Source organism: Semicossyphus pulcher, unplaced genomic scaffold, assembly GCF_022749685.1.
Source record: "Semicossyphus pulcher isolate SPU_LCO1_2020_fin unplaced genomic scaffold, fSemPul1.0.p SCAF_27, whole genome shotgun sequence".
In the NCBI taxonomy this organism is placed as follows: domain Eukaryota; kingdom Metazoa; phylum Chordata; class Actinopteri; order Labriformes; family Labridae; genus Semicossyphus; species Semicossyphus pulcher.
In genome coordinates this window covers 6,759,501-6,778,240 of record NW_027211701.1, presented here as the reverse complement: position 1 = coordinate 6,778,240, position 18,740 = coordinate 6,759,501, and the positions used below count along the sequence as shown (strand labels likewise).

Below are 18,740 nucleotides of genomic sequence, written 5' to 3'. Positions count from 1 at the left end.
CACTTGGTTTACTTTTTTGTTGTGACAAGGAGCCTAACATATTACTTTATATCGCATGACCTCCAACACTGTTCATTTCTTTCTGCTCCACTCGCATTTACCATCACTCTGCCGCTCTTTCTCTCTTACTTTGATTGACCACTCACTCACTGCACACTTCCTGACATGGAGTTACAAGGAGAGGAGAGATGTAAGATACAGGTAAAAACAACCCAAACTCAATAATGTTTTGTTGAACATATATTGTGTGTGCACAAAAATTGCATGCAAAACATTAAGTTGTAAAAAACTGATATTATATAATTTGCTGTGTGGGGCACCAAAATGGCAAGAGCAGACCATGGGTGCCCCTTTAGCATCCTGTGTTTGTAAAATACCTGATACCAAATACCAAATGTCTCATTCAAGCTCAGTTTATTTTTTTCCCGCCTCCTGTAAAACGCCACCTCACAAAACAGCATTGCAGACATGACAGTGTGCATTTATTAATAGGTTATTCTTTCCCTGCTCTCAAAGACAGAAACAACCATTTGTTGAATTTTGTTACAAGCACTAGAGTAATGTTAATGAAATACACCTGATTGTTTTTATCATAAATATTGACAACTGAATCATACATTATTCATTGCCCAATCAGTGCTGATATTTTCAGGTACCTCACCTTGGCAATTCAAGGCCTTCCTACGAGGGCAGATAACAGCAGGCACAACCAAAGTGGCAGAGAAAGGCTTAAGGCAGGAGGGCCAGCAGAACGTTCAATGGAGTGATAGCACTTGCCCACATTGCCAACTTTATCTACAGCTGTAATCTCAACATTCTGAGAGCAGCAGGAGGCTGTGTAGTGCGCCTGAACAGAAGGGGCGCTCAGGGAGGTGTATGTAAGGTTTCCATTGCCCTGTTGCAGAGTTATTTTCTCTATCCCAGTGCCATTTCCATCGGTGAGGTTGGCCAAAAACTCCCATTGGAAAGGTCCACATTGAGACACATCTTGAGGGCAGTCATCAGCCAGCACACTAACCACTTCACACAGAGGTGGAACAAAATCTGTAATCTGGTCCAAAAAGAAAGACATAAAATGAATGCATGAAGCATCATTGGGGCAATTTAGATATGCTGATTATATCTGTAACTTTTAAAGAAGTACACCTGTACACCCCTTTTTGCAGCAATTTTCAAAAGCTTATTAATGTATTCCACTATTTGCAACTCTGTAATCCAGGATGTGTCTGGTTACCTTGGTGACAACAGATATTCTCAAAACTACGTAATTGGAGTCGACCCCACTGGCTGACTTGGCTTCCAATGTCAGAGTGACAGCAGTGCCTGAAGGTGTGCTGGCAGGTGGTTTAATGGTCAAAGTAGCGTTAGCATATTTTCCAGCTGTCAAGGTGAGGCTGTCAAAGAAAATGAAAAAAACACTCTGATTACAGGAAATAGGACTTTGATTAATCAATACATTCGACTTTTTAATAAAGTTAAACAAGACTCTATATTCAAACTTAAATTGGACAACATTTATGATGATCAGGCAGGTTTTAGGCCCTGATTGGGCTATGGCAATGGACCATGTCATAAGGCAAATATACCTAAGGAGGAAATAAGAAAGTGAGCACGCATTATCAATTAATAAGAAAGTCTCTGCTTGAAGATAGTCATGGTGTTGAGAAGGTGAAAACTGACAGAAAATGGCTGTGTAACAAAACTCAGCACAGTTGAGGAAAGAAGTGCATGCCCTGATTGTTTTCTCACATCCATTGCAGGGGGAGAGGATGTAAATGTATGTTTCAGAAAGTTACAGATATTTTATTTTAAGCATAATGGTGCCTTAAGCTGGACCCTAACCTTTGCCCCAGCTGATGGGTGGGGTTGCACATTTTACTCCACCTAGATGTAACTCCATCGGAGACAGGAATGGGGACAAAAGATTTATAAAAGAAATGTCAGAGTGGAAAATGATATGTAATAAAGGAATCATTTTGAGCTCAGTCCCCTCACCTTTCTGGATAGGACATGTGGATGTCTCTGTCATTTTTGGCTGTAATAGAGTATTTGCCACCAGAGCCCTGGGTCTTGACACTGAAGGGGAGCTCGAGGGCTTTTCCTGGCTCTGCACTGCTGTCTACCACAGCCTAGAGGTACATGGAAGAGAAGAAGAAAGTCCAAACTACTCTGCAAATGTGTACATAAACTTGAATCATACTTTAACAAGAGTTAAAGGTTGTGAAGAGGAAGTAAAGAGACCAACCTTGATATTCACTTTTGAGACAGACATCTGGGTGGTGGACTGCCTCTGAAATACATTGTTTGATACTTTGTCAGTTCCATTCAGACTGACCACAAACTCCCCCTCAGGGACTGCACCAACAGTCACAAGGATGTCCCCGTTGCCCATCTCAGTTGCTCTACCATGGCTTTCAGTTTCAGGACCAGACACAGTCACCAGGCTAACAGCCCCTACAGACACTGAAGATGGACCTTTCCTACCAATTAATGAGAGCATCAGGGTGGCTGGCTGGCCTGCGTTTTCAGGAGACAGAAAGGAAGAACCAAGTCACAGGGAAGAACAAGAGGATATTAGTGCTCATGACAAAGCGTGATGGATTTATTAAATAGTAAACATTGAAAAGTTTTAGACATGGGTGGTGGAAGGATGCTTATAATAGGCTTAAGTAATTTATTTGCCGACAATAGTTATGAAAATTATTATTTTAACGACTCCCTTTGGCCTCATTGATTCAAAGAATTTGCAGGTTAGCTAGAGGAAGTCTTTAAAAGTACAATTGTCCTTTTAAACATTAAAATGACTTGCATAAAAATGACATGACTTGAAACGTTTTTTAATTGCTTAAAACTGTGTAATTGACTAATTTAATGTTCAGTCAAGTTTAACCTGCATTCATATTTTTTTTTTGCCACTTGACGGGATGAAGCATTAAATTGCCCTTGTGGGAGAAGGGCCCACAAAAACACTAGAATGAATAGCCATGGACTGGGAGAAGGGCTCATAGAGAATCAGTATTTACAACATTGTGTGCTACATGCCTGCTCAAAGCACTGACATGTTATCGCCAAGTTTTTTTGGCAAACAGTTGCAAATTTACAAACCTAAAAAGACACAAAGCAACATTCTGATTTATTAAGAGTCCTGTTTCTCAACATCTCGATGTAAGTCTAACAGCCACTCTTTTTTAGCTGTGTTGTGGACATCATGAGAGTATATCTGGCTCCTTTGCACTCACCAGCTAAGTGATAGCTTTGTCGTTTGCTGTTAGGTTATACAAGGTGTTTATAGGCAGTTTATTTTTCCAAAAACAAAAAGCTAGCTGCATCTTGCATCTGGAAACAATGCTTACAGAAAGACGTAAAACACTCTGTAGAGCTAGGGTGAACCGCAGATGGTTGATTTTTGTCTGTGGGTTTTATATACTTTTACTGAAATGTATTCATGTGATCGATTTTAATTTAAAACTATGAATTATAACAGCTTTTAAGATGATCTTACTAGCTGTCTGAGATAGATAAATACTGAACAAGAAGGCTGTCATTTGTGTCTCAAAAGACTTTCTTTTTTTTTTTTTTAATCTCTTGATTTTCTTCAACATTTAAAATTGAAGGCAGAAGGTGACTTTTTTCACCTCATTATTTTCACCACATAACGTTTTTACAGTTCATGATGTGCTACTGTTGTGTAACACTTCATTGCATGAGGTGTACCTGCTTGTGGACGCCCACTGAGTACAGCATAACCTGGGTGAGGTCCCTCGAAGCGTTCCACAAAGTCATAGATAAAGGTAATGGTACTCTGCCCTGAAGAGACAAGTAAAGTCATACAGTAAATATAGACACACCTGAAGAGAACTTGGTGAACGCATCCAGACTGTTTTGAAAATGTAATGGAGAAATTATTAGTGTTGAATAATATAACACTACAGTTTCAATTTCCATGGTTTCATGGACCAAACATCAGTGGAAATAAATATGAAATATGCTGCTGATTAAAACTTGGGACAGCATGAGTATGGGCTCAGATACTAATTACTACTAACACTTTGCATTATGCTGGAAGTTAGATGAGAATATCAATATTGCTCTCATCTGTGTCTGGTAAATATAAAGTAAAAGCATCCAATTAGCTCAGCTTAGCAAAAACACTGGAAAGCAGGAGAGACAGAGACAGCTCTGTTCAAAGATACCAACACATCTGCAGCTCAATAATTCTCATGTTATATAATGTTTGTTAAATTTGTACTATGAATCTTTAGACTGAAGTTTAAAAACAGCAATTTAGGTCATCACTGGGATTTATGGGCTGGACTATTTCTTTGTCACTAGCAGTAACTTTAGTAACAGTGACGACCACTTGACAAAGCAAGGGTACATCTTTCCCCGGTCTCCAGTCTTCCAAGTCATGCTAAGCTAAGCTAAGAACTGCTAATGTAGCCTTACAGGTAAAGGACAGATGTGAGTTTTATCGATCTTCTCATTTAACTGTTGGCAATAAAGCAAACAGCCAATATTTATACAGAAGAGGATGTTTAATATAGAAATGTAAAGTATCTGACCTGTGACTTTAAGTGTGTATGGTTGGTTGGAGTTGAACTTGATCTGCCAGGCTCCTGTCTGTGAGTCAGCATTGAGACGAATTCTATTCAAGTTGCCTGCGGTCTTTATGGTCCCCAGTTTACCGCTGGCCTCGTTATGGCTTTGGCTCACACCTGGCATTTGTTAGCATTCATATTACTCACAAATGGTAATTACACTGACATTACTAGCATCATCACTGCAGACCCTGCAGAAATGTGTGTTACCTGCAGGGTTGGTCAGTGTGAAAGAAATGGATGTTCCTGTGATGTAGATAGTTATATTTGTCAGAGATTCATCCAACATGAACGTGAAAGTCTCCTGCTTCCCAGGGTTCCTTGCTCGCTGAAGAACTGTCACCTGAGGAACAAAAGGAGCAAAATGGATGAAATATGTCTCTATTTTTACTGGTCTAACCACAAAATGCTACAAGCTACAGAATGCACAGAATGCACAGGCTCACCAGAGCTGAAGTGGACGTGTCGAGGATGATGTCTGTGGCCTGAGGCAACTGCCCCTTCGACACCTGGATGGCCTGGCCTCCAGAGGCCAAAGCAAGCTCCTTGTAGTCCTCAAATGAGCCAGCTCTGAGGGAACGACGGCGCCTCTTAAGAACTCTGGTCATGAAGAATGACACCTGCAGAGATCATTTCATGCGCAGCTTTTAACTTTAAATTAAATACACTGACTTAAGATATTGCATCTTGGGTATCAATATTTACTGTTGACTTGGAAGTCCTGATTAATGCAACAATAGTGTCCTTGAGTTCGATGTCTTTGGCTGTAGCATCGGTGAAAACGTAAATGTCGGAGGAGGCAGGGGCCCCGGTGAGAGCCAACTAGTGAAATGAAATAATGAACTTTGTCAGTTCATCTTAAATCACAACAAGTTTTAAGGGGATCTGCAAAAGTATCTGGAGAAGATTTGATAATATCATATCATAACGTACCTGAAGTCCTGACAGGCACATCTCAGGGTGATCACCGCCTCCCTTTGCTGTGAGCTTTGAGATTTCTCTTTTCATAATATCAGCATCTGTTGTCCTGATCATAGGCCCAAATTCTAAATACAAGAAAGACAAAACAGGCTAAGCACCAATAATCAGAGGACAGAAGGGATATGTAAAGTGGACTTTTGCCTTTTTGGGGGGTAAAAGAATTCCCTGAAATAATTTAATCATGTTTGCCTTGTATTGCAGGTAGTCATAAGGTTTTAAGTAACTGGCATATGAGTGTTGCATCTGGATTTAAATCCTTTATAAAAACCCTTTCAATAGAATTGAACGATGAAAGTTATGGAGCGGAAGTGTGTTAGTTATTTGTTAAGCATAACATTTCCTTTCATTATTTAGCATTAAAGGTCCACTTTAACATGTTAAGGTAAACTCTTATTTGTTTTATATTTGAAAAAAATAACCGCTATGATATCTGTCCATATTATATGAAGACATAGATTACAAGTGGGCATCACTGCATGAACAGCATGTTAGCTTAGCTTAGCATAAAGATTGGTAAAGTCCACAGGTCCACCAGAAAACCTTCCAACCTTCTAACATTGAGGCAACAGTGCAAACCACTGCACCACCATGCCACCTCTAAATATATCCTCCTATTTAAATCAGCATTTTAGACAAATGGAATCATATTTTTTATAGTTTTATATAAAGTGAAAAACATTGTGCAATATTTTTTTTCTGCTTTTTGTTATTGTGGTATGTGTGTCAAGTCATGTATTGAGGGCTCATATCTTGACACGTTGTGTCGGTAATTTCCTTCATGACTGTAAAATCCAGTGCTCAGGCTTTTGTTGTAAAACTTGGTGTCTATGGCTATTTTCATTCCTTGTGAGAGTGATGAATGTGAATGTGCACCTTTGTATCTGAAAGTAGTTTGGAAATATGTTTGATACCTTTTGGCTTAGCAGCAGAGAAGATTCCCATGTACCCTGATGTGAGCTTCTTCTCCTTCAGGATGTTGCGGAGGATGGGATTGGGGCATGTTCCACGGGAACAGTCACTGCAGGTGGCAGTGTCCACATCTGCATAAGCAAAAGGCACATGAGATGCACAATGAGTAAAACACATAACTCAGTGTACATCACCTCATGTCATTAGGTTTACTTTTATTCTATGGTATATATCAAAACTTGGATAGATGTTTAGCTGTATTCTTATCAGTAAATAATGCACAGTCATCCGCCAATTAAAAGTACTCTTTGTAACCATTGCATAATGACAAAAAAACTCTGTGCTCTTTGATATTCTCCTTTGTGGAGTTTTACCCAACCTATGCTTATATTATATGTCTTATCTTACTTCATCACACTTTACCCCACCCATAGAACTATCTCCACAGTCCTTCACGTGTATGACTTCAACACACGCACGCACGCACCTGCAAGGTTGTCTAGAGGAAGGTCTGGGCGTATGAGATTGATGTATGGCTCTGTGTATCCCAGCTCCACCCAGTTACTGTGGCTGTAGAAATCCTGACAGTGCATGGAAACACCCCAATAACATGATTTAAGAGTCATGATTCCATTTTAAGTATAAAAACACTGTAATAAACTTTAGAACCTTTCCTCCTTTCAGTCTCCTTTCTCAAAAGATGAGTGTTTGTTACCCCATGTTGTCCTCATTATTTCCTTTAACCTCCCTTTTCTAAGTCGTTTCTTTCCACCTCTCTCACCTGCAGTGTGTGAAGCACTCTCCCCAGTGTTTCCCTGGCAGCCTTGAAGTTCTTATTGCGAATGTTTGCCTTTATGGCTAACACACCCTCTGTGATTAGCCTACGTCCCTCCAGAAAGGCCTCTGAGTTGAAGTGGTGCGGAGCGCTAAAAGAGTGAAGGAGAAAATCAAAATTAAAGCTTTGCATCACATGTGAAGTCCAATTATTTTTATTTCTTCTATCTTTCTCACACCTGTTGACAAAGTCACGGTCTACCAGTCCGTTCTGGGTGTAGATCTCTTGAAGAGCAGAGTGAAACTTTGCACCAGAAACTTCTCCTGTTGCTGTAGGACCTAGACAGGCCTGGACCAGTTCTTCCGGAGATAAACCCTGTAGTCGGGAGTCAAAGGCTAGAGGTTACACTTCCAGAAACAGGAGAAACGGAGGGTTAGAGGGGTTACACTATTTTAACAAGAGCAGGAATGCTTAAAAGAGTGTTTGCCTCAAGAATGGAAATCCCAGGGTTTCTCTCATGTGTTACGTGCTTCTGCTGCTTTTGAAAGGGATGAGAGGAGCTTGTGAAATTGGTCATTAGTGCATAATGTTCCATGTTCCCTATTTCAATTTAAAGTCTTAGCATGCGACACAAATGACAGCTGAGGCTCATGGGAACGTCATAAGCTTACTGGCATTTGTTCATAAACCAAAGTAATGAACAAGAAAATGTTGACCTCTTATTAACAAAGGATGAAAAGCAAAGCCTGTGTTTACAAGACATCTTGAGGATGGCGTGAATGTGTGTCCTGATTTCCATGGCAATCTATTCAAAAGTGGATGCGACACTTCCCTTTAAACTACAATGACAACCTCATGATGGCACCAAATCTGGGGATCCCCAAAATGTATAGGTTTCCCTGCACAATGAATGTCATTCATGGAAATCAATCTGATGGAATACGTCAGGACTAAAGTAGTGGACTGACCTTTCAGCAAGGATGCTAGTTATCGAACTCATGACGGCTGTACTGAAATGAGGGTGAAGTTATTTGAGTATTTTTAAGTGTGTGTCTGCATGTTGTGTGTGTCTATGTTTGTGCTGCATTGCCCGTTTTTTTTATCTTTCATCCTACCGTGGGTTTGAAGTCGTGACCAGCTGCATCAGCCACCGCCTGACACGTTTCTGTCACTTTCTGCAACAGAGCTGTCCCGGTAATGCTAATGTGAGTGGGTGCCCCTCCCCCAATGGGGACAAAGGCCAAGCTGCGCCCTGATAGGCCCAAAGCCAGCAAGGCTATAACCTGCACTAAAGTCATGACCAGTCTACAGGGAGAACATTTTTATGACACATCAGTTATCAGGTTAGTTTCATAATAAGACTGTTAATACAACTGTTCCAATTCTTCCAAATATCCTGGTATTTTACACAACTATAATAACTGAACTGTATGTGTCATGAGGAGATCATATTTGCTATTCACATAGATTTCTAAGGAATTATGGAAATAGTGAACTCGAAGCCATCAGGACAAAGACTTTCAGCTTAAAATTGAAATGTTATATTCTAACTTTACTGGTGCAACAATTTCTCAAATAAATCCTTCGGTGAAAGATTTAAAGGTAAAATAAATTAGCAAAACATATTTCAAATACTAATATATAACAACAAATGTACATTGCAGTGCACATTAAATTATATTAAAACATCATAAAAACATCTTTCGCAACTTACTGCAAAAGATATTTGCAGTGCAGTACCCTGTTATAGTCCAATTAACAAAATGTAATATGATCTCAGATCATACCTTGATGTTTCTCAGCTGTGATGACTCCAATGACTCTTAAAGAAGTGCAATGTGCAGGCCCACCAACCCTCTCAATATATACAGTACTTTGTAAATGATGCAGGGTGGAGACAACACTTAAAAGGGGCTGGATTTGTCTAGGTGTGTTCATGCTATCTTCCTTGTCTGTCATAATCAGTGATACCCAGTTGTATGTAAATCAAGGGTTTCTGGCATAAAAAAACAAGCATGTCATCATAACTGTGCTGTTGACACTGTCAATATTTAAGTATGATGACCTAAGATTTTGATGTACAAAAAAAATCTCTGCTCTTTGATATTCTCCTTTGTGGAGTTTTACCCAACCTATGCTTATATGATATGTCTTATCTTACTTTATCACACTTTACCCCACCCAGAACTATCTTCAACATGTATGACTTCAACACACAAACATGCACGCACGCACCTGCAAGGTTGTCTAGAGGAAGGTCTGGGCGTATGAGATTGATGTATGGCTCTGTGTATCCCAGCTCCACCCAGTTACTGTGGCTGTAGAAATCCTGACAGTGCATGGAAACACCCCAATAACATGATTTAAGAGTCATGATTCCATTTTAAGTATAAAAACACTGTAATAAACTTTAGAACCTTTCCTCCTTTCAGTCTCCTTTCTCAAAAGATGAGTGTTTGTTACCCCATGTTGTCCTCATTATTTCCTTTAACCTCCCTTTTCTAAGTCGTTTCTTTCCACCTCTCTCACCTGCAGTGTGTGAAGCACTCTCCCCAGTGTTTCCCTGGCAGCCTTGAAGTTCTTATTGCAAATGTTTGCCTTTATGGCTGCAGCATCACTTCTTTATTTTAAATACGTGGGCTCTTTTTATATATTGCCAAGTTATTTCAAACAAATGTTTTGCTTTTATAGTTAGGCTATGGTAATATGTAGTTCTGCAAGAACATTGAGGGGTCAGCTGATTGAGGGGGAAATGTTATAAAAGTAAATAATTTTCTTTTAAAATCACACAAGTACATTTTCCAGTCTACATTTTATGAAATCACAAGTACAATCTGAAGTTGGGGCTTAATGTTTAATGTTTAACTCAATTTAAATTAGTTATGGTTCCATTGTTCTGACGGGTATTATTATATACTAATCTGAAAATGTAGCTTACCATTGGACATTATTAAATGTTGTATTTCAGCTTTATGTTGCTGTTTTTTTACTTTTTAAACCTGCGCAACAAAATAACCCTTAGAAAGTCTATACTACAATTGGATAATATTTGACCCATATTCACACGTCATGTTAGTTTGATAGCCATCAGCATATTTGATTTTCTATTTAAATATATATTAAAAAATGAAAGGGGTTTCAGTGCGCTCACCACCAGATGGCGAAAGAGACGTTGTAGCCACAAGACACTTCACTTTGCTCTTATGGAAACTCTGAGCTGCCAAATTAGATCTATTTGAATGTTGTTCCTTAACTGAAAGTAGATTGTGGTAGATTGCAGTTTTGTTTACTACACAGATGGCCTTTTTGTGAAGATGTGTCAATGTATAATACGTGCTTTGCATTGATGTAATGTATCGTCATGGAAATGACAGCTTAGAACGAAGTGTCAGGGGAACTAGTTCCCACAAGTCAAGCCCGGCATGACTACGTGTAGGACAGACAACATATCTCTGATCCTATCTCTCAGTGTCTGCTAACTCTGTTTTTTTTTTTTTTTTATATGGGACTATCTATGAATCTATTTTGCCCTTTTTACATTTTTGCTCATACCTATCTGAAAAATTCAAATTTACACCAATGTTCACAGAACCTTTATCACCATATAAGGTGGAGCAAAGGGAGACAGACCAGGTGTGTGTGTGTGTGTGTGTGTGTGTGTGTGTGTGTGTGTGTGTGTGTGTGTGTGTGTGTGTGTGTGTGTGTGTGTGTGTGTGTGTGTGTGTGTGTGTGTGTGTAGCAGGGATACAGTGGGCGTCGCCATAACAGAAAGTCACAGAACTGGAAGGATGAAACGGAAAGAGGAAGAGAAAGACAGAGCAGGAATTTTGGAGGACAGATTGTGACTTTCCACTACAAATGTAACTCAACATCGAGGTGAGATATAAACATTTCTGCTGAGTTAAGTGACAGCTCACGACACTACATTGATTTTATGTATAGTGACTACTTCACAAACCATAACTGTTTTGATCTACTTATTACCTACCTACCTTTTTTAAGTAGTTAGTAGTTCATTAAGTTGATTTACACCTTTTATCGAATAATATTTTATGCTTATTCTTATACAGTTCTTTTTGTTTTAATAGGTTTTGCTGTTGTTAATGTTGTTGAATGCTGCCATTATACTTCCGGTAGGTATGTTTAATTAATCGTTCAGTCTAATATCGTGCATGCCAGCAGACCCAGAAATTGATGTCATGATACAGCTCTGTGCTTGTTTGTAGTCAGACAGAATAGATTCTGACTGATTAAAGATACCTAGATACCTAACATGCTCTACCTGCACAGAATTCAACTGCAGCTTTATATATTTTCAGTATTAGGTATTCATAACAATACTTGCTGTAAGATAAACAACCTCTTAGAATATATATTTACTTTATATTTATACACTCAGCTGCCAGATTGTTGCCAGGTACACCTGCCTGAAATCAGATACAGTAAACTTAAAGATTAATGCTCATGAACTGTACTGATACATAAGAAGAGGTGTGTCTAATACTTTGTCCACCTCATTGTATCTATTATGGTACACTACATTCAAATAAAAAAAAAAGTATTATGTTTTAGTAACATCTTGAGTTACAGATCAAAAAGAACCAAAACAGCAGAGTATTTAAGAAGTGAGACACATTAAACTGTTGAGCCAACTGCAGTTTAAGAAATAACTCCTACATGAAACTATGAGCACATAAGCCACAACACTGGCCCATATTACACAACTCTGTTCTCTGCTCACTTTGACCTTTAACTGTCAGCACTGTAAGTCCAGCATTTCATAGATCATCTCCCTCAAACGTTGTTTTTCTTATTACATATTTTTTAAGGCAGCTCTCACACCAGGACATTCTTAACTAAAAATGAAGACCCTATGATTAACCATCAGCAGTATACACTTTAGGGGGAAATTATTTACATCAGTCATGGTGTTAGGTCACGGATATATTTGCTCATGTCTGTATTCATGTGTGGACAAGGTGCTGTGTTTACCTAATCTAAGCAGTCAGGATAAGGGGATGTGACTAAGTATGTTTCCATGGCTGTATGTAAAAATACAATGGTAACATTTAGTTTGAAGAGTATCAATATTTTTTGTCATTATTAGTGTTTGTATTATTTAAAGACCCCCTCGAGTGAAAATCATCTCCATGTGGTGTATTTCACGTGTTACAAGACATATCAGGGACAACATAAGCAGTCATCGCCATGGCTGCTGTGTTCCAAATGTACCAAGGACAGGCTGAACAACACGTTTTCAGATTGGCAGGTTTGAGACTTCACAGACCTAAGGAGCCAGTCCTGTTAATGAACGGAGTGACGCTATGCGTATCATTATGTGCAACCTATGGCAACCAATTCGGTGATGCGTAAGCCAGCTGTAACCGTCATCGTAACTTACAAACTCACTACTGACTACTAACGTTAACGTTACTACTACTAATCACTACATTTCAAGCTAGCTAAGTTTCAACAAGTTGCAGCTAAACGATGGCATAGACGTGTTTTGTTTTCGGCTGTAATTTTACGAAAAGACCATGCAGATTCAGGAATTTTTAATGAGGGAGAAGGAGCAAATGCCTTGGGAGGATTTTTAGGTAATTAAATGTATTTTGCAGAAAAAAAACATATCAGACACAATTAATTATTTCAAGCAGAGCATTTTATAGGCCAACATGAGATAATTAGAAGTTCAACATGTTCCTAATTGTAACTCATATAACCAGTTTCTGAACCACTTTACTATACTGTTTTAACAGTACTGTGCCACCTGAATAATGTTTTGTAACTGGAAAAATATTTACCAATTTGTTCCTAAAAACATCTCTCGGGCCAGGCAGGTGTTAGCCAAAATTACCTATCAGGTCAAATAATCAGAGGCTTAGATCAATAATATTATACGTTGTTTAAAGTCTTCCTCTGCCACATGTTATGCTGCTGCAGCATGAATATCCTGGGGGATTTGTATTCATGGATTTTGCATTGTAAACAGGCTGCCATACATTAAAAGGTATGAAGTAGAAGTTGGAAAAACAGCATCTTAGTAAATAATATTCTTTATAAATTTAACTTTCTTTGAACTTTTTTGTCCCAGCTGTTTCACTCTGGGGTAAATAGTACAAAGTGATTATCTCAGTGGAAAAGATATTGATAGATTGACAGACATATTGATAAGCGCTTGTCCTGACAACCACACGCTGTTATCTTCCTGGCTTCTCAAACATTCCCAGACTGTATTGCTTCACTAAACATGTGTGGTTGCCCAACAGTTGGTATGTGGTTAGACCACAAGAACAGGCTTTGACATGTTTGTATCAGAGACAATGTAGAGAATTGTTTTCTCATTTGGTTTTCCAGAGAATGAGGAATAAAGTAAAAACTGTAACCTGAATATTGCAGCATTTGTAGAGTAGACTGCTTTACGCACTTACAAGCTGTATGATGAAGCAATTTCCCCTAAATTTCTCAACTGTAAGTGTAGCCTACATGCTGTCATAAAATAAATGTCATTTTGTAACATGAAAGTAGGTGAATATATGATACATGAAATGTTTTGGAACTATGTCTTTGTTGCGCCTGTTATTACAGTCAAAACATATAATATTGGAACCCTTTAAGACTGCTGTATCAAACACTGACAAACAGAGGGACAGTTTTACTGCCGAGAACAATACAGTTCAGGAGGATTTATCACCTGTAATCATGTCAGGCATGTTCATATAATTGTTATCATTATCAACTTAATTGCATTTTAGAAGGTTATCTTATGGTGCTAAAAAATAACAAACCAGACAGTTATAGTGCTCATTTCCTGTAGTCGGTATGAGGTAGAAAGTAATTGACTGTATCAGACGTCTACAAGCAAGGGCAAGTCTATTGGTCATATCATCATCAGCATCATCATCAAATTGTTCTCGGAAATCTTTGCCACTGTAGACAACCACAAACATGAATGAAAATATCAGCTAATGCAGAGGATGACACATACAAAGCATTTAGCGGTAACACTTTACATTAAGGGTACAATTTATATACTTAAGCAATGCTTAAGCAAAGCTTATGACACAAATTACACAATGCATAGGCTAACCCATCAAAGCTTATAGTGGGTCAACGTTAGCTAGCTTTACATGCTAACATTGAATGGCATGTTAGAAAACGTGCAAGTTAGAAAACAAACTTATTGAGTTCTGTCTGTGGTGGATGCTGTTGCATTGCTCACGTCTTAATACTCATTTGTAAATGGTTACTTAATGAACATTCACTAAAAGGGAGTAAATTACGCTACGCTGTTTTTTCTTTCTTCTTAATAAGCATTATTGATTTGGTAAATATTGGTCCCATAAAGAGTAAATTTTACGATAAAGCAGGGTATGCTTTAGAGTGTGGCGACCTGTGATAAACAAATGCAACAATGGCAAAAAAAAAAAAAAAGTAACAAGCAGCAATGCGTAGGTGATGTCGAACTCCAGATTTTAAAACGAAAGTCACCAAACCAGTATGTCAAATTTAAATATTCAATCATTTCTCCAAAAGCTTTTTTTGACTTTCTTTTTTATTTTCAGAACATGATGTCAAACACAACTTTCACCTCAGATGCCTCAGGGGGGCCGCTGTTCTGCCCTCTGCTACAGGCCATGAAGGAACACAGCCTCAACAACAACACAAAGGCCAACATGGTGGTGGTATGCATCCATGGTCTGGTCTCCTGCCTGGGGATTTTGGAGAACGCCCTGATCCTGTGGGTGGTGGGTTTCCGTCTGCGGCGCCGTACTGTGGCCTCTGTCTGGGTGCTAAACCTGGCCATGTCTGACTTCCTGGCGACCCTGACGCTACCCCTGTTCACTTTCTACCTTAGCTCCTCACACAGCTGGGAGCTCGGCAGCCTACTTTGCATAACACAGGCTTCCATCTTCTTCCTCAACATGTTTGTGTCAGCATTCCTGCTTGCAGCCATTTCACTGGACCGCTGCCTCCTGGTGTCCAAGCCAGTGTGGAGCCAGAATCATCGGTCTGTGTCAGGGGCATGGAGGGTGTGTGCATTGGGTTGGCTGTGGGCAGCAATCAATACATTACCATACTTCCTGTTCCGCTCAGTGACTGAGAAACAGGATGGGAGGAAACTGTGCTATCATAATTTTGCCTTGTATTCATCCTCTGGAGCCACTCTGGAGAGAGACTGCAAAGTGAGGCAGGCAGCAACAGCCATCTCAAAGTTGCTGGTGGCTTTTTTGTTCCCCCTGGTGGTGATTGCAGGAAGCTACATCCAAATCTGTCTCAGCTTTAGGAAAAGGAGAAGGAGGAGGAAGCAGAGTGCCAGCAGGCTCAATGATGCGCTGATTGTTTCAAACAAAAATGGGGGATCAGCAACTATGAATACCCCTACAACCACAAAAACCACTAACATCTTTCTCAAGCCTCCGCCCTCTGGTCCATCTTTATCCCCGTCACCGACTGCCTTGTCCCCTTCTAACAATCCCAATCAGTTGTCTCAGAGCTTCACAAAGATGGTAACATTTGTGATAGCAGCGTTTGTTCTGTGCTGGGCTCCCTATCACATCTTCTGCATGATTGAAGTAACAGCCCAGTACTGGCACAAGAATCTCTACCTAGTGGAGGTGGGGCTGCCCTTAGCTACAACCATTGCATTCCTGAATCCTGTGTTGAACCCCATTCTGTACGCCTTCAGCTGCCCCAACTTCTGTGTGCGAATACGACAGAGTCTAGGAGCAGTGTTTGACGGCCTGGTGGAGGAAGGAGGGGGCTTACTGATGGTGCCAGGGAAAAGTTTAAGGGCTCATATCAGGCGGAAGAGCAGTCGAGATGTGAGCCTTGGGACACCAGGGTCACCAAAGGGTTCACGTTCACCTGGCTTTCAACCAGCCTTCCCACCGCCTTCACCTTCCGTCAGCATCAAGGAAAGACCGGTGGAGAGTTACAGACACAAATCCAAAAATTAAATGGAACATACTAGAGACTTTAAAAAAGACAAAATAAGGCACTCTTTAAGGAAAAAAAGGAAATAGCCATTCTTCAGTTAGCTGTTTCATGATGAAAAGTCCAAAAGCTTGGACAGCGCATGTTAAAAAGCAAGCTGAGTAACAACCTAAGCCTTGTGGCACAAACAGCCTTCTCCTAGATGCCAAAGAGAACATTCATCACTTCTTATTTGAACTACAGAGTGTTTTAGACTCTCTCATTTTATTAAAGATAGCCGAGACTCTCCTGGATTTTTTTGAGTGTGTGTGATTTTCCTTTAATCATGTCAGATATGTCTCAATGTACATGTATTCTATTAAGTCCTATCACATTCAAACTATTGTCACCACTAAAAGCGTGTGGAAAAGGAAATTGATAGCATGGATTGATTTTTTACCCAGTTTGCAGGTGGGTCCGTCCACCACTTTGGTCCACTGAAGTATTTCAATCACTATCTGGTGCATTGCCTTGAAATTTCTGACAGACATTCATGGTCCCCAGAGGGTCTAACATTTTGCATTTTTAAGTGAATATCTGCAAAACAAACAACTTTTTCATCAACCTCAGATGAACTTTAAATGTTGTATTTTTTAGCTTAAGAGCAAATGTTCGCATAGGAATACGGCAAAACAAAGATTGTGAACACATTTCACCAGCTAAACATCAGCATGTAAGCATCGTCACTGTGGGAATGTGAGCTTATTTAAACAGTCAGACTCATTGTCCTATTGTTGGATTGCATATTTAGTAAATCTTTTGCATTTTGACGATACCAAAATGTTATTATATTTTTGCACAGCACTAAATGGCTTACTGCCATGAATGAAAATTATTTTTGGTTGTCTGTCTCACTTTGGTATTGAGTTGAAAAGCATTTAGGATAAATTATTTTTCTGGTGGTTCCAGTCACTTTTTGTCAATAAAAACCCTAAAAAAAACTTAAACTATGGTCGTTTGATGTCATTGTTCGTATGAATTTATCAATTTTGTCCCTCTTCCTGTAAATTCTTTCATAATACTAATATATGGAGGATAGCAAACAAATACATTTCTGCTGTACTGATTTTCTGTTTTACAATGGGTGTTCATGCTATGTGTTTGTTTGGCCAGCAGAGAGCAGTATAGCATTAATTGAATAGACAGGAAATGATAAAGTACTATTATGCTTTTCAGGGCCTGTAATCCAAGAGCACTTTATATCTGAACTGCTGAGCAACTGACCACCTTTCTGGGTGATTGGGTTTCATCCTGATATGCATTTGGATTGATTGTCTCATCAACGCCAAAACAATTGTCTGGTTCCATCACACTCGGCTGAGGTGTAATGTAGGCCACAGCAGAGTGGGATTAACATGGAGGTAGATGTCATTTGTAGAGAATATTGTAGAGTGAAGATTCAGAATACAAAAACAGCAGGATTAAACCTTTAAACGGGGCAGACTGACATATAAAGCTGCTACCTCTCAGCCACTCAGTTACAGCAGATTATCATTTTCTCTCCCTTTCTTTGGGGCTATGTCTCATTTTCACTTCCTCTGTATTAATCCCTTTTTTGTGTGTCATTTGCTGCTGCAGCACAATTCTCCTTAAAGTGATGGCACTTAGAGTAAAGACAAGGTTACAAAGGAACAGGAAAGAAAAAGAGAGGAAGGTTTCAGTAATAATTTATAATTGATTTAATTCCAGTAACTTGTTTTACAATTAGCAATGTATAACACGCACAAGACTGTAAATGCTTGACATTTATTTTTTAAGCGAGCCTAAACTTATGCTGATTTGTCTCCACCGGAGGGAGGATTGTTCTGAGTATAGTTATTTTTTTATATTTCTTTTTCATTTCAGCATTCTCTTGCAGGCTTGATCAAAATAAAATGATAACATTAGATTTCTTAGAAGTCCTCTTCTTCGTACCAGGAAATCTGCCTTTCATGCTTAAAAATATGTAAAACCTTGCATTGCAATTTACAACAAATCAGTTATATATGCTGCAACTTTTCAACTTTCACCAAAATATCAGCCTCAATTGAGCATAAAAGTTCAGACGCTAAAAAATGTAAAACTAAATTAAACATAACAATTCAGACAGACTCTTCAGTGATCCTAAATTAAGCCCACAGTGTGTCAAAATATTGAACTGTAAACAGATAATTCCCTTCAAGAAAAAAAGTATATCTAAATCTGCGCAAGTGTCATTGCTATCTTCAACCCAGCGCAGTCGTCATTTGCCCGCCCAGCGCCCACGTTGTGTAAATAGCAAGATGTGTGAAGAAGAGACAGATGAAGATTAAAAGATCATTTTAGCTGGTAAGCTGTTTTTGTTTTGTTTTTGTTTTTTCATATTTCTTCATTCAATCCTTTTTACATCTTCCACCTTTTTCTATTTCCTCCTCGAAAAGCCTCACTCAATAATGCATAGCACCGACCATTATTTTTGCTTTCCCACTAAGTTGCTAATGATAAAAAATTTTTAAACAACTTGGATATTGTACTTTAACAAT

At 39.1% G+C, this 18,740-nt stretch overlaps 2 protein-coding genes across 3 annotated transcripts; one reads left to right on the top strand and one right to left on the bottom strand.

The window, feature by feature from the left end:
* Positions 1-670: 670 nt before the first annotated feature.
* Positions 671-8,561, bottom strand: LOC138604795 (von Willebrand factor A domain-containing protein 7-like). The gene is made up of 15 exons (XM_069676784.1): positions 8,379-8,561; positions 7,502-7,638; positions 7,270-7,414; positions 6,976-7,069; positions 6,491-6,619; positions 5,532-5,644; positions 5,304-5,420; positions 5,045-5,218; positions 4,809-4,941; positions 4,563-4,715; positions 3,715-3,807; positions 2,246-2,517; positions 1,996-2,129; positions 1,235-1,394; positions 671-1,051 (listed from the first exon to the last, which is right to left on the bottom strand). Exons 1-15 carry the CDS (start codon positions 8,559-8,561, stop codon positions 671-673), a joined length of 2,418 nt encoding a protein of 805 aa, XP_069532885.1.
* A 2,494-nt stretch (positions 8,562-11,055) lies between these two features.
* Positions 11,056-17,163, top strand: LOC138604949 (prostaglandin D2 receptor 2). 2 transcript variants are annotated; one of them, XM_069676989.1, is made up of 3 exons: positions 11,056-11,139; positions 11,352-11,396; positions 14,829-17,163. In XM_069676989.1, the coding sequence occupies exons 2-3, from the start codon at positions 11,367-11,369 to the stop codon at positions 16,221-16,223; spliced, it is 1,425 nt and encodes a 474-aa protein (XP_069533090.1). In that variant the 5' UTR covers positions 11,056-11,139; positions 11,352-11,366; the 3' UTR covers positions 16,224-17,163. The 2 variants fall into 2 exon arrangements, with proteins under 2 accessions (XP_069533090.1, XP_069533091.1); XM_069676990.1 differs by lacking the exon at positions 11,352-11,396 and having other exon boundaries at positions 11,057-11,139.
* Positions 17,164-18,740: the final 1,577 nt, after the last annotated feature.

Bases quoted from the DNA above. Each gene is read 5' to 3' on its own strand.
- LOC138604949 (XM_069676989.1), top strand. From the start codon at position 11,367: ATGTTGTTGAATGCTGCCATTATACTTCCG. The intron at 11,397-14,828 runs GTAGGTATGTTT...TTTTATTTTCAG, and splicing joins ATGCTGCCATTATACTTCCG to AACATGATGTCAAACACAAC.
- LOC138604795 (XM_069676784.1), bottom strand. From the start codon at position 8,561: ATGACTTTAGTGCAGGTTATAGCCTTGCTGGCTTTGGGCCTATCAGGG. The intron at 7,415-7,501 runs GTGTGAGAAAGA...TCACTCTTTTAG, and splicing joins GACCGTGACTTTGTCAACAG to CGCTCCGCACCACTTCAACT. The intron at 2,130-2,245 runs GTTGGTCTCTTT...ATGTACCTCTAG, and splicing joins TCTCAAAAGTGAATATCAAG to GCTGTGGTAGACAGCAGTGC.